This window comes from Humulus lupulus, chromosome 7 (assembly GCF_963169125.1).
Source record: "Humulus lupulus chromosome 7, drHumLupu1.1, whole genome shotgun sequence".
NCBI classification, from domain to species: domain Eukaryota; kingdom Viridiplantae; phylum Streptophyta; class Magnoliopsida; order Rosales; family Cannabaceae; genus Humulus; species Humulus lupulus.
This window is the reverse complement of record NC_084799.1, coordinates 54364056-54379064: the sequence shown is the minus strand read 5'-3', so window position 1 is coordinate 54379064 and position 15009 is coordinate 54364056. Positions and strand designations below refer to the sequence as shown.

The following is a 15009-nucleotide window of genomic DNA, read 5'->3' as shown; positions in this document are numbered from 1 at the left end:
TTCATTCTAATTCACATTATTTGTGTTCAATTATGGTTGAAAAAGAACTATACTCCTTTTCTATCCTAGAAGACCTGTTAATTATATATATATATATATAAATAGCATTCGTACATAGCATGTCATTTTAATGATGCAATGAGTGGGCGTTCCTATTCTCTATGGTATGTGAAATGATCATATCAATATGTTACCAATCATACAATATAATTAAACATTAGGGTATTGATCGGGTTCTCTTTGTTAAACGAAAATACAAAAATACTCCAAGACATTCATTGGGTTTCAAAGCTTCTTGTAATCTCCATGGACTTTGTCCTTTGTTGTGGGCCTTCTGGGATTGCACACTCAAACCCTAATCCTAAGTTCTAAATGAGATTACCTAATTTCCAAAATTATGATTTTATCAAAAGTTTGTAAACTTTTGTTATTAAAATAATAATTTCATAAATTATTAGTTAATAACTAATAGTTTCCAAAACTATTATAAAAAAATTTGGAAAAATAATTCAAAATTATTTGTATTTATAATAAATAGTTTCATAAACTATTATTATAATTACAATTATTGGGATTATAATTACTAAAATTATATTTAATTAATAATTAATTAGTTTCTGTAAACTAAATTTTGACTCCAATTAAGGTGTTCAATAATTTCAATTTCTCTAAATGAAAATAAATTATTAATCTTATTAGTGATTTCTTAAACCAATATTTGATTTCAATAAATCTTATATTTTTCATTAAGAAATAAAAAATATAATATTATTTCATAAACAATGTAATTGACTAATTTAATAGTTAAATGTTCCCAATAATAAAATTAAGAAAAATGAACAATTTGTTTATAATTTTAAATTAAGACATTAATTGTCTTGTTTCCCAAAATAATCAATTAACAATTTAATTAGCAATAAAACAATTAATTAATATAGTTAAATTTTTGGTAATCATTGCCAACTTCCCTATTTTTAAGGATGAGGATATTCTCTTTTTGTTTCTCAAGCAAAAAGATTGAATATTTCATCTAACAAGCCAAATATTCTCATAAATATCATAATATCAAATATTAAAATATATTTTTAAATTTAATTAAGTATTAATTAATTAATTATAATTAAAAAAATTCTCCATATTGCACAAACTGTGCAAGGCGTGCAGGTTTTATGCAATTATACACTTGTGTGCATTTACATGCATAAGCTGATCAATTTGATAAAGATACCATATCATATAGGGAAATTTACAAAAATGCACTAAAAGTTAAAAAAAATCTGAAAAATACGGTGCATTACAAAAATACGGAATTTTTTGATAAAAACACGGAATGGCAAAATTGTAAATACGGAGTGGCAAAATCATAAATAAAAGCTGTAAAATACAATTTTTTGTGAACAACGTTTACAAACTAGTAAATATCTGTTACAAACTTGTAAATATCTGTTACGTGTTTGTAAATAGTATTTACAAAATCCGTTATAGAATTGTAGATTTTTTTTTGTTTTTTTGTAGATAAAACTTACAAACAAATTTGTAACTAAATTTTTTATTTTTGTAACAATAGTTTACAAATCTAGTTTTATAACTAAGAAATATATTTTTGTAACTAACATTTACGAAAATATTTTATAGTTAAGAAATCATAACCAAAATATACATAAAAATATTATATTTTTTCCATATTGTTACAATATTGTACCAAATAATTATAGGAACCTTCATATTTATGTTATACAACTTAAAAATATAAATTTAAGATATTCATTATTTATAAAACACTTTAATGAATATATATAGTGGTGAAATACAATATTTTTTTAAACAAATTTTACATTTTATAACAACAATTAACGAAACTAATTTCACAACTAAAAAGTTTAATTTTGTAACTAACATTTACATAAATATTTATAAAATTTATTTAACATGATTGTTACAAAAATTTATAAAATTAACTTGTGAATTTAGTACATGTTTGTAAAAAAATTTATAAAACTAAGTTTCTTATTAAAAGATACTATTTTATTTTGTAACTAATATATACAAAAATGTTTGATTACATAATATAAGTAACAAATATTAAAAAAAATATATAACTACTAGTATAGAAATAGATTATATTTATTAAAAATATTATAATTTATGCAAGCATAAATATTTATTTAATATTAATAATACATTCATTTTAAATAAATAAAAATACAAAAATTGAAAAGAAAATGATTAAATATTATTATATCACATCAACATAATTAAATTACATCAATTAATGATGTTTCTTTTTTTATGAGTAAACAACAAAATAAAATTTCATCACACTTCTTCTGACATAAAAAAAAGTTATTCATTACCTATTAGAGACCAAATTGATACATTAATGAATTGTATTATTGTTTTATTTCCTTTTACTAATCTCCGTATATTTTTTTTGAAAGCACCGTATATATGTAATTATTTATATTCACCGTATATTTCAAACTTTTTTTAAACATACAGTGTTTTATGTAATTAATCCTAAAATATGCCCTTCTGGGCTGCTTTGATTAATTGATTAATCAATTGATCATTTTATGCACGTTACGTGCACCAACCCATGGGTTCAATTATTTTGATCAATTGATGAAAGTGATCAATATAATACGCGACCTGGAGTGACTCTTTAATTGCATGATAAACAACTTATTTTTTCATTATTTTTATTATTTTAGTGATTCATCATTTCAATCTTATTGAAAAGCATTCCATTCAATAAATATAATAGAAATTCTAAAATAGTAAAATTAAAAAATTACAAAGAACTTATACCCAACAAAAAATATGGGTGTACATTGAATCTTATTCAAAACATTTACAACAAAAACAAAAACAAATATAATCATATAGTTAATGATCATTCTCATTCATCACATTCATAAAAAATATTCAAAATAATATATAAGAAATAAGAACAATCCATGAGCCCACTCATAAAACATGCGCTTTATGTGTTCATATATTTAAAATAAACACATGATCTCAACCATGACTCTTATACTAATTGTTGGTTTTTGATCATGTGATTGACAGTGTAGCAGAAGCATGAGATAGCATTTAAATGCAATAATAAAATTATTAAAGCATAAGAACGAATCACTCTTAGGAACCATAAATAAAATGAGATATTTCTCATGCTACATGAATCTGAATAAAAAGAAACTTACAAATACCTTTTTGTAGATTTAGAAAACGTGTAGATCAAATAACGTCTTAGCCTCCTAACCTACCATCTTCCATACTATGATTCGCACAAAGAGAATGGGACAGGTTGATGTCTATGCTATTTGGTAGGATACACAAGAACACACTTTTGAATCTCAACACATGAGAGAGTGTTCTTCTCATAATTCAGCGTGAAATTACATCTGATGTCTTCTTTTTTCTTGATGTTATATTATATTAATATAACAACATAAATAAGACCTAGCCCTAATCTCATTGGGTCATAGTCCATTTGGACTGTGGTTGGCGCCAACTACATGGCCTTAGGCCATATGGTATTTTATCTCAATAAAATGCTATTTGTTGGACCTTTATCATATTATTTTATGTGGTATACAATTATACCACATTATTAAATGTGATTAGATTAATTTTCAATAAAATATAATTTCACAAAATTATTAATACAATTTTATTTGCCATCAAATATTATTTCACAAATAATAATTTAAATATTATTTCACAAATAATAATTTAAATATTATTTCACAAATAATAATTTAAATATTATTTCACACATAATATTCATTTGTGAGATTAAAAATAATACTTTATTATTTTTAATTATTTATTATTAATACCAAAATCCTACCTCTGTGTTATCGAGCTAGTACAGGGACAATATGGACCAGTAGTTCTAAGCACCAATAATTTAGTTTATTTCATTAATTAGCTCTGAGTTCCATTAATTAATTTATTAACTATAAATTATTCCACTAGAAATTCATAGTTGAACTCTCAAACTATAATCTTATATTATTAGAAGCTATGACTATAAAATCATCCATTGATTTAGTCATTGCAAGAGTTATGACCCTCTTCTAGTTTTTCATAATTAAAGCTAGGCCTTAATGTCTGTTAACCTCTGTAATTATGTATTTATCAATTAGTTAAGTTGATCCTCTAATGCACATTATTCTTTAAATTTAATTACAGAATGATATTTCTCTTCTCTAATAGAAATTGAGCGCTCTATGTTCATGCCCCAAATAAACACTAAAATGAACAACTAATATGCTTTCATTTAAGTATGGAGCATATTCCATATTTGTGAAGTATGTTCCCGAACACTTTTAGTTCTATGATCCAAGATATCAGGAATTCGGTCTTAGGAATACTGAACTTTACCCGATAAGTCAAAAGTCATAAAAACACAAATAAGAGTTCATCACTCACTTCAGGGTTGAGGTCAAATCTCAAATGACCATCGATTGATGAATGTTGAACTTCTATATTTTAACGGAGAAATTCAGAAGTTCTTTCTTTCATCGTGTCCTAGTCCAATACAACTATATTGTATACAGTACATCTATCTCTTTGTGTCACTACACTTAACAATCTAGATAAACTACTTTGTCTTAAACAGAAGATAGACCATACTCATAATATTTATTAAATAAAGCTCATACTTTATTTAGTGATTACAGATAATTGTTTATATTATTTTCTTGAATTAAATCCTCTTTTTATATATATATATATCATTATACATATACTTAATTCAAAATCAAATCAATAATATTGGATCTTCATGATAAATACCGTGTATAATTAAATACAAATATGAGTGCAAAATATTAACTTTATTTAATTAACAGTAATCGCTCATATAGAAATATGCTTTAAGGGCACAAATCTCAACAAAGGGTTTGCATCATCTAACTCAATATTTTCTTGGTCTCTGTCAAGGAAAATTTAATGTAGATTCTTATTATTTTGGTGGTGTAATCACACTGTCCCCCAACATTCTAATTCTCTATTATATTAGTTACAACATCATTGAATAATCTAGTTCAGTTTCGGCCTTGAAATTCATGGCTCAAGATTTCTTTAGGTTGGATCATTTTGATGGTACTAACTTTGGTCATTGGCAAGATAAGATTAGGTACTTGCTAACCACTCTCAAAGTCTTCTATGTCTTGGATAAAGACCTAAAGACCATGAAATCGGCCAAGGACGATGACACCAAAGAAGTCGTCAAAGAAAGGAAGAAGTACGAAGAAGACGAATTGATTCATAGGAGTCAAATTATCAATACGCTATCGGACCGATTGTATGATCTCTACACCAACACCAAGACCACCAATGAGATTTGGGAAGCTTTGGAGAAAAAAAAATACAAAGCGGAAGAAGAAGGTACAAGGAAATTCCTTATTACTCAATATATGGTATTTAAGTTTTATGATATAAAACTCATTCTTCCCCAAATACATGAGTTACAAATTATTGAGAACAAGCTATTTACCCTAAATATTGTGTTGCTATAGAAATTCCTTATTGGTGTCATAATAGCCAAGTTGCCTCCATCTTGGAGTGGCTATATGAAGAAAATCCATAATAAGAATGAGGAGATTTTCTTGGATAAAATTCTCAAACACTTAAGAATTGAGGGGGAATCTTGTTCTAGAGATAAGAACGAGGAGGAGTCTAATGGTGAGACTTCAAAGGCCAATGTGGTGACTAATCCTCCTAACAAGGGCAAAGGAATTGGAATGAATAAATGCAAGGGTAAAAAACCCTTAGGGCATAAGAAGAATTGAGGACAATTCAAAAGTTCTAAGGGACCTTGCTTTGTGTGTGGAAAGAATGACCACTTTGCTAAAGACTGTAGGTTCAACAGGAACCATAACAATGAAGAAAGAGTCACCTCAATCTAAGAAGAGCTTGTGGCAACCACTACAAGAAAAAACAGTATTCATAACACTTAAAAACTGCTAACTAGGAGTATTGATAATGCTTCTGAAAAAGCTAACATAGCCCCTGTTATTAAAAGTCCTGTCTTTTCTATAACAATATTCGAATGTTATGTTCGATGTTATCTTAAACTATTCAATAACACATTTTTAGTTGCTATAATATTCAAATAATAACATTTAGTTAGAGTATTTGGTTATAAATTTGAAGTTTAATATTATACTTTTTGCATAACACTTTTCAACTATTACATTTGATTATTTTGATAGCATTTTTAGTTTGTTATATTATATAAATCATAACAATTTGTTACGCTTATAATATGTTTCTAAATCATAACATATTAAGGTTTTTTTATTGTGATAAGGTTATTTATAAGTTTTTTTTTAATTAAAAGATTTTCATTATTGTATTTTGATAAAAACAATCAAAATTAATCATAAAATGCAATTCTCAATATATTGATAAACCATAAGTATTACATTAAACAATAACTAATTCAAACTATGAATGTGTCTACTTCATGAGATCTTAGTTCTGACTTAAGTTTGAAAGCATAACATAGTAAAGTTTTATAATCTTGAACATTTTTTACTTCAAAAATGAAAAACAAAAACATTACAAGATACACAAAAGTAAACTATGCATGAAACTTGCTCCATCCTTCAATTCATCATCCTTTGTGCACTTGTCTTTGTTATGAGTCCATTTGTTGTGCACTTGTCATATACCTGTTTCCCTTTCTTCCACAGGTCCATGTGTAATCCCCTTTGTAATAAAGTCAGTTGTAGTCCACAAAAGGCCTATTGCCGTCAAGCTTATGTTAAGCTCTGTCTTTTGTGCACTGTAAGCTCCAATCACATCTACACACCTGTAATATTCGAGTGTAATAATGGAATCACACCAGCAATTACTTAAAGTGGTAATTCTAGGGCTTTTAAAATAAAAAAAAAAAACAGTTTCAAATTGCCTTGTATTAATTAAAATTGTATGAAAGTTGTAATTCTAGGTTTCTATGTTGCAAGTAATGAAATTATCAGTTTTTATCAGTCAATCCAAGTATACGTGTCAGTGTGTGCCTATGCATGTGTGTAATCGGTCACTTGATAATATATTATGTCACTGCACAATACAGTATCTGAGAAATGACAGCACATTCAAGTGATCTCATTTATGCAAGTGTGGTTTGATTGGTTTCCATCTAGAGACAGAATGTATGAATGATAAGAAATTTCAATTCTTATTTCACTAGTTAAACAACCACAAACTCTTAGGAAGACAAATTTCTCACATTCTATGATATCCCTTTGGGTCTATTTGACAAGTCCTGAAAGTGATCTGAACCTAAAACAACACATATAGACATTAGACACATATTATTTCCCTTAAAACTAAATAGATTATTACATAGATATGCATGAACATCAGATGAGATGAACCTCATACCACTAGCTATTTTGCACAGCTTAATGATTATATGTGCTAAAGACAAAAAAAAAATGGAGATGCTTAAAAATTAACAAAGACCTGTAAAAGATTTCATTAACCCACTTGGAATCCAAACTAACATGTATTTAGCCCAGGTTAGAGAAATTTCCTAGTTATATTCTCCAAATAGATAACACAGCCCTGTTACAGCATATACCTTACAAGATACAGTTTTCTCTTCCTCTTTTTTTCTTCATTTGTTTAAATTATATGCACACACACACATACACACAAAAATATGAGAGCCAAGAGCAGTTATTCTGTAAGGAGCACTTTCTTAATCTCCATACCAACTTCTACTTTCTGAGTTCCATGAGTTAGATCAGTTATAAGCTTACAGCATAAGTTATCTACCAGTATATGTGTATTCATTCTGTTTATAGCAGTAGTAAAATTATATTTCTGTAATGCACTTTCAGCTATGCCCTTAAGACGTGAAAATTTATAGAAACACTGCTAGAACCATTGGAGTTCAAATATATTGGCAGCTGCATCAGGGAAACATAAATCAAGAATTTGATTTTGAAGCTTCTCTCCAGTTAATAGACAATATGGACTAGCATCCTAGAAACACCAATGACTCAAGAAATCAAGGAAACTGGGAAAAAAAGGACTTTTGGAAAAATATATAAGAACCACATATATATACCACTTCAACTAATTTATTGACCACAAATGAAAATATTGAAATGACTTTGACTACGAACAAAAATTGACTATCAAGAACAATACCACAACAGCTGAAACAGCAACATGGCGTAGAAGCATAAACAAAAAACTACAGCTAAATTCAGGAAAAATATGATCTAAAGTTTTAAGTGGACTAGCATTATCAACCCATCAACAGTCAGCAATCAAAATTCAATCCTCCATCAGTAGAAGATATGTGAGAGTTTTTTTAAGAGTAGCAATCTCAAATAATGAAACTCAGTAGATTTAAATAAGCGAGCAAGACAGTGAAGCAGATGAGAAAGCTTCCAACACAAAAGAAAAGAAAAAAGCAATGAAACCCAACACTACTAAAGTAAGTAATGTTAGATTAAACAAAAATATGTACAATATAAACCACAACAAATCAGCTTTGCAAGATATGAAACATATATGAAATAGTCATGTTCATTAGTGTAAAACTAAACCCAAATTCTCTTCTGAACTAGTCAGTAATGAGGTCAAAATTAGTAAAGAAGGTGAAAATCACTTAAGGAGTTCTAATGGCTAAATCGCTTAAGGATTTCAAATGGCTAAGAGCTTAAGGAGCTCTTCTAATTCTTAATAGTCCTTACATTTTCATGGCCAATATGGAAAAGGAGTTCAATATCTTCCCCAATTTAGTTGAATCAACTGCTTATGAACAAATAAAAAGAATAGGCCCAAAAGGAAGCCACATATATTAACTTCCCACAAAGCAAAATAAGAGCTTGATACATAATCTAAAGTTTAAAAGACAAAAAAAAAAGAGCTACTAGTCCAAATCATATTATAAAAATCATATCTAACAATCCAAAAATCATATCAAACAGTTTCCTTTCATTATAAATAAAAACATTATAACATTTAACTTAATAAAAAGAAACTCCAAACAAATAACCCTATTTCCAAAAACCCATTAATCTAACTTTCTCATTGCTTAGGTTCGTTCCTTGTATTTATTAGCAGCAAAAAAGGATGAGACAATGTTAAAAACAACCATTGACATTCTAAAATTTAATCTCACTTATAATTCTCACTTAGAAATATTGAAATCGTCTCAAATCAGCCAAGATATTTGGGAATCACATGCTATTTTAATCATGAGAAGAAGAAACGCCTGCAATCACATTAAGATCCATGGAGCCTTTGCACAGTCACCAACACTTGTTTATGAATAAAGAGAGAGAACAGAATTTTTTTTTCCATCAAACTAAGAAAGTATCTTATCCCTAAAAAAGCAGGGGAGAAAAGGATAACCCTAATAACCATTCCAGGAAAAAAAAAAAGAGACTAAAGGAAAACAACACTTAAAACAGCCATAATTCTAAAGTTATCCCTCACTAAACCCTAGTAAAAAAACAAAAGTATTGCTAAAATAAAAAAAAAAGGCCAGTAACAACCCAAAAAACAAAATCAAGTAATATCAATTAACCAAATTTCAAACCATACAAGTAACTAAGAAGAAAATGACAATAGCTTTGATTATACATTTCATTGTGCACAATAATTATGCCAACCTTCTACAATTTATATGCACACAAAATATTTAAACATTCCACTTTATACGCACACAAAAAAATAGAAACATATATATGAAGCAATATAGAAACAACATACAACACGATAGATCCATGAAGTAATATAGAACATTTGTAAAGTTATTTTGCTTAAGTGAATATATATATGATTTAATAGTTATAGGTATACAGACAAGTTAAAAGATTGCTAGCTGAAATCAAAGAGAAACCTTAAGATGTCCCTCATAAGAAAAATCATTATTATCTAAACTTATTATAGTTTGTAAAAATTTTTTAATAACAATGGACTGCCATTCAAACTCAAAGTCACAATATAAATCAATAGCCAATATAAAACAGAAACCACCCAAAGACTTCAATACGGCTACTGCATCAAGAGCAATGACCATACGAAATCACCAAAATAAATCTTTACAACAGATTTATAAACCCCCTTAAAAAACTCTCTAAAACATAAAAATCTACTAAAAACTCAAAGGCAACACCATTAATCAGAGGCAAAACTAACAAAATCTACTAAAAAGTAAACAAAAAAAGTCTGAAACTAGTTTTGATACGCAAATCTTAAACAAAAGATAGAACAAATTCATAAATATGATACTTGCAAATCAAAACATATAATAAAATCTATCATGGAACAAACTCATGGCTATGAAATATAATCGTAAATCTGAAGCAAAAAAAAAAAAAAAAAACTCGTAGAAAAATCCTACTGAAACTTTGTTGTAAATCCCATAAACTATGAATTCGAAAAACAAATTCCAACCGCATAGAGAAAACTAGAAATGCATAACTCTAAACAAAGAAAACAAAAAGAGAGGGCAGAAGAAAAAACCTCTGTCTCACACCAGCTGCACTTTTCCATGAAGACGAGTCGGACCCCTCACCGAACCCAAGAGCAAACTAGAGTTGTCCTTCCCCGCGACACCACAAGCACCTAGATGAAGTCCCCCTCGTCACACCAAAATGTTAATTTTCAATAGGGTAAAAATAGATATTCTTAAATCTAAAACAACACTTTTAGTAATTTTTTACAAAGTAATAATCCAACAAACTACCAAATTATATATGCCACATAGTAATTATAAAAATAACATCATTTTACTATGTGACATCTAAAAAATGATACTTATAATTATATTTATCTTTACCTAAAAATTTACTATTATAAAACTCATATTTAGTACAAATGAATCACATGAAGAAAAATGCTCTCTGTTCCAATGAAATGGGAAATATTATTTCTTTTATTAGAGTAAGCAATACCTGATCAGGGCTGATATAAAGCTTGTGACCCATCAAGCTGAACTGAAGAGAGGAACAAACAGGCTCCTTTCTTTGCAGGTTATTCTGCTCAGGAGGCCAAAGTCGAGCGATTTGAAAATCCAAAAAATACTATAAATCTTCAATAGGCAGTTTCACTTTATTCCTACTAACTAAAGCTTTTCCGTATCACGAACTACTGGCCGCCACCCAACTTAGACTAGCCAATGGCAGCATTTTGCTGACTGGCTTCTGCTCATTCTCAGCAAGGGATGCAGTGAGTTGTGAAGAAACATTCAACCCCCACAAAAATAGCAAGAAGTTCATTGTTTAACATAAACATGCAAGTACTAGAAGATCTTCAACCAATTTACACTAAAATGTGAGCCCTTTTACTAGTAAGAAATGGAGTTCAAGTTGGTAACTTTATTAACATTATTTTCCATATCTCAAGTTAGCATTCTCACTAAGAAGCATAGTGTCAGATTTATAACATCATACATTACGAAATAAAACAATGTTCTTAATGTCTGATTTATGCCAATATGGTTGTTTAATGAAGTAAGTTTAGGTTGTGTCTTACATTCCAAATATAACTCGATTGCACGAGCTAAATGCTTTATTCCAGGTACTCCTTCAAGTAAAGAAACAATGGGAGTGAACGTCATGTTTATCACATCGGGTGCTAATCCTACAGTCTCTGCCCACTTGGAATGACTTTGTTCAAGATCGTCTCCCCCTCATCTTCTAAAAATTACTGTAACATCCTGTCGCAAGAAACTGAATTAGGAACAAGTTTTAGCCATAAAAACACAGATAGTTTAATCAAAAGAAAATTAACTACACCAGAGGAAAGAGAGAAAAATATATATACTGAAGAACAGAGCAGATGACAGTGTACAAAATTGTCAGAAGAATTATTGTTTTTTAATTAAGGAAATCGTTACAAATACTAACCTTGTCTTTGTATTTTAAGGGGCCAGCGGTTGACTGGCTATTTGAGTCCTGAAATCTATGATCACCCATGTCTTTTACATAATTCTCTATATCTAATCCTGTCAAAGGAGATGACTGGTGCTGCCTTATGTAAACTACATCACTTCCACCAATTGTTGCAGATGTAACAATATGTTTTCCGAAATTCTCAATAAAACTGAAGAATGAAAGAGAAAAAATAGTGGAATATGCCTGTCAATTTCTACTGTCCTAACCAAATTGTTCTCAGCATCAAAGATAACAGCCTTATATATCCTCAATGTGATAAATACAAAATAATTCCTGCAATCTGACATATAAAAACTTTATAACAAAAGTTGCGGCACAAGTGATTTTAAGGGGCCATTCCTTCATCAATTTTCATGGGGCATATAAAGTTTGTGTTTTACAGGTGCTTACTAAATCTCAAAGTGCAAAAGGTGCATAGACTATTACTAGGGTCACAGCCCCATTGCTCTGTTGAGCAGCACGCACCAGAGTTTTTCAGTGCTCTTAAACTTGCATTTTAATTATTTATTTATCAAAGTAGGCATTGAAATACCTGATTATTGATAAGGGAGCACATGTTTATTTCAAAATACTATCTTATTAATTTAGTTGATACTGCACATCTTGTTCGAAGGGTACATCATATCAACAATTTTTTGAAGAACTAAAGTCTTATAAATCACCACAATAAATGAAAGTTCCTCACCTTGCCAATGATGCAGGATCCCAAGAATAAGGAACAGCTCGTTTAACTTCCTCACGCAAAATTAAATTTGGCTTTTCTAGTTTAACTGTAAAAAGAGGAATTATGTATCCAACCATGGCAAGGGATTTGGTAGTTGCCGCATCAACTTGCCAAGAACCAGTGAAATTGAACATTGAATTGAAACTTCCAAGGGGAATGTTGCCTGAGATATCAGATTTCTTATTGAAGTACTCTGCCATCTAATAGTTCAAGCATCCAAGGAATAAGGTAAGTAAGATGATTATTCAAAATTTAAAAATTTATGCGGCAATTAGCACCAGAAAATGCCAAAATGTGTTGTATTAGCACTGCAAAAGTAAAAGATATTATACTTTAAAACAAATGATACAAATAACAATAGGAATTTCAGCATAGTAATTCCAGAAATTTCAGCCAAAATACTAGCTTTAAACTATAATACAGTTGAAAGTGTGTAATGCAGCTTGTAACAAACACATCAAAGATGACAATGATCATATTATCGGGTGTCTCCCTCTCTGTATTGTTCATGTTGTTATTCAGTATGCAAACATTTCTCATGTTGTTGCTTAGCTAGTAGCCTTGCTTTAAGGGCTATGAATCAGTGTCAAAGTTGCAGAAAACCTCAAAATAACTTTAAGACTTTTTCACAGTACAGGGAAAAAGATAATGATGATAAAGAAAATTGCAATTTTCATGACAGCTTCTTAAACTTCACTTCAGTTGGTTCCAATGATTAAAGGATTTTGTAGAAAGTCAACAAGTTTCAAAATATAGTTCCTGATGCCCTCATCAGCTTACACCGATGATGATTATTGATTAATAAAAACTGTCAAGAAAGGCTTAGGCACACAACTATTTGTGTGAAGCTTGTATTTAGATACAAGACAGTTCATGGACAAATTGGTTCAACATTTCATATTCGCATCAATTTGCAACCAAGAGTACCAAAACACATCATTTTCACAAAACAACAACTTACTAAAGTAACTACTAAGCATATGACAAAGAATCCCAAAACCTAGCAACCAAAAAGAAAAAAAAACAAGACTGTATTTTCCACATCAGGACATGAATATTGAAGTTCTTAAAAACACCAATTATCAATACAGCAGCCACAAGGAAGATAATGACATTCTACCAAAAGCAATGTCAAGTTAAGAAATTCAATCAATCTTTTATTCTCCTAAAAGAAATACCGTTGAAAAGGGACTGAGAGAGGGACCTAACAGAACCTTGAAAAGGAATGCTTGAAACAGATATGGCTATAGTAATATCAGATATGCCTGAAGCAAATTTAGTCAAGAAAAGACAAAACTCCCACCATCAGAACTCGGGACCAAATTGTTTGAAATATAATCTTCTCAACTAAATCACAACCAAACTAACAATGAAAGAAACAGAGTTACCAATCCTAATAACCCAATACCCAACATCAAATTATGTAGTAAACACTCTGAAATAACTATCCGAGCAAACAGTTTCAAATTCAGTCCCAAAGCTTTCATTTTTAGCAATACAACAGAGCCAAATCCAGAAGAAACGAAAACCCAGCAAATCAAATGAAAGTACCTCATGGAAGTTGCAAACAGGAATTTTCTCAGTTGTTCTCTTGCCCGGAGAGCAATCAATATCAGTTGTTGTATTAATAATACATTACTAAAATACAGTAAAATATGATGAAAAAGAAAGTAATGGTATCGTACCTTAAAAAGACGTAAGCAGAGGAGAATACGAGTCGTGGTAAGTTGAAGAACTTCAGATAGTCGGCGTGATGTACAGCCTGCGATACAGCCATTGTGTGCTCCGGAAGCTCGTACCGACGTCGTGAGGTAGAGATAGATGAGACGAGATGAGAGTGAGAGAGGATAAGTGTGTAAGAGAGTGTGAATGGAGGAGAATACAGAGCGCAAGAAAGAGAGGCAGAGAGGCGGCAATGGAGGCTGAGAGAAATTGTTTGGGTATCTTAGGTTTAGGGATTAAATTTTGGCTGAGAGAAATTAGACCCAATTTTTTCATTTGGCGCCTGGTATATTTCATATGGCGCCAAAATATTTGTTCCGTGTTTTTTTTAATCATCTATCAATAACACTTGTAAATATATGTTATTTTTTGATGTAATATATACTAAAAATTGTTGTAGTGAACACTTAGTGAAATCAATCCCATTCCATGGAAAGGTGAATGGGTGGTGGTATGATACTTGTGTCACCATTCATGTTACCTATGATAGATCTTTTCTTTTCAAGATCTTTAAAGCTTGAAAGGAATTGCATGAGATTCAAATGGGCAATGAGAAAATATCCAGGGTTGAAGGAAAAGGGAATATAGACTTATTCTTCACATCTGGCAAGAATGTTCTATTCA

The 15009-nt window shown here is 29.7% G+C and overlaps 1 protein-coding gene and 1 long non-coding RNA gene across 2 annotated transcripts; both read right to left on the bottom strand.

Moving 5' to 3' along the window:
* Nucleotides 1–6416: 6416 nt before the first annotated feature.
* On the bottom strand, nt 6417–7390 carry LOC133792727 (uncharacterized). The gene is made up of 2 exons (XR_009874260.1): nt 7247–7390; nt 6417–6826 (listed from the first exon to the last, which is right to left on the bottom strand). It is a non-coding gene; the product is annotated as an uncharacterized LOC133792727 (long non-coding RNA).
* A 3691-nt stretch (nt 7391–11081) lies between these two features.
* Nucleotides 11082–14272, bottom strand: LOC133792726 (MACPF domain-containing protein CAD1-like). The gene is made up of 4 exons (XM_062230637.1): nt 14215–14272; nt 12625–12863; nt 11892–12087; nt 11082–11701 (listed from the first exon to the last, which is right to left on the bottom strand). The coding sequence occupies exons 2-4, from the start codon at nt 12861–12863 to the stop codon at nt 11675–11677; spliced, it is 462 nt and encodes a 153-aa protein (XP_062086621.1). The 5' UTR covers nt 14215–14272; the 3' UTR covers nt 11082–11674.
* Between the last annotated feature and the right edge of the window lie 737 nt (nt 14273–15009).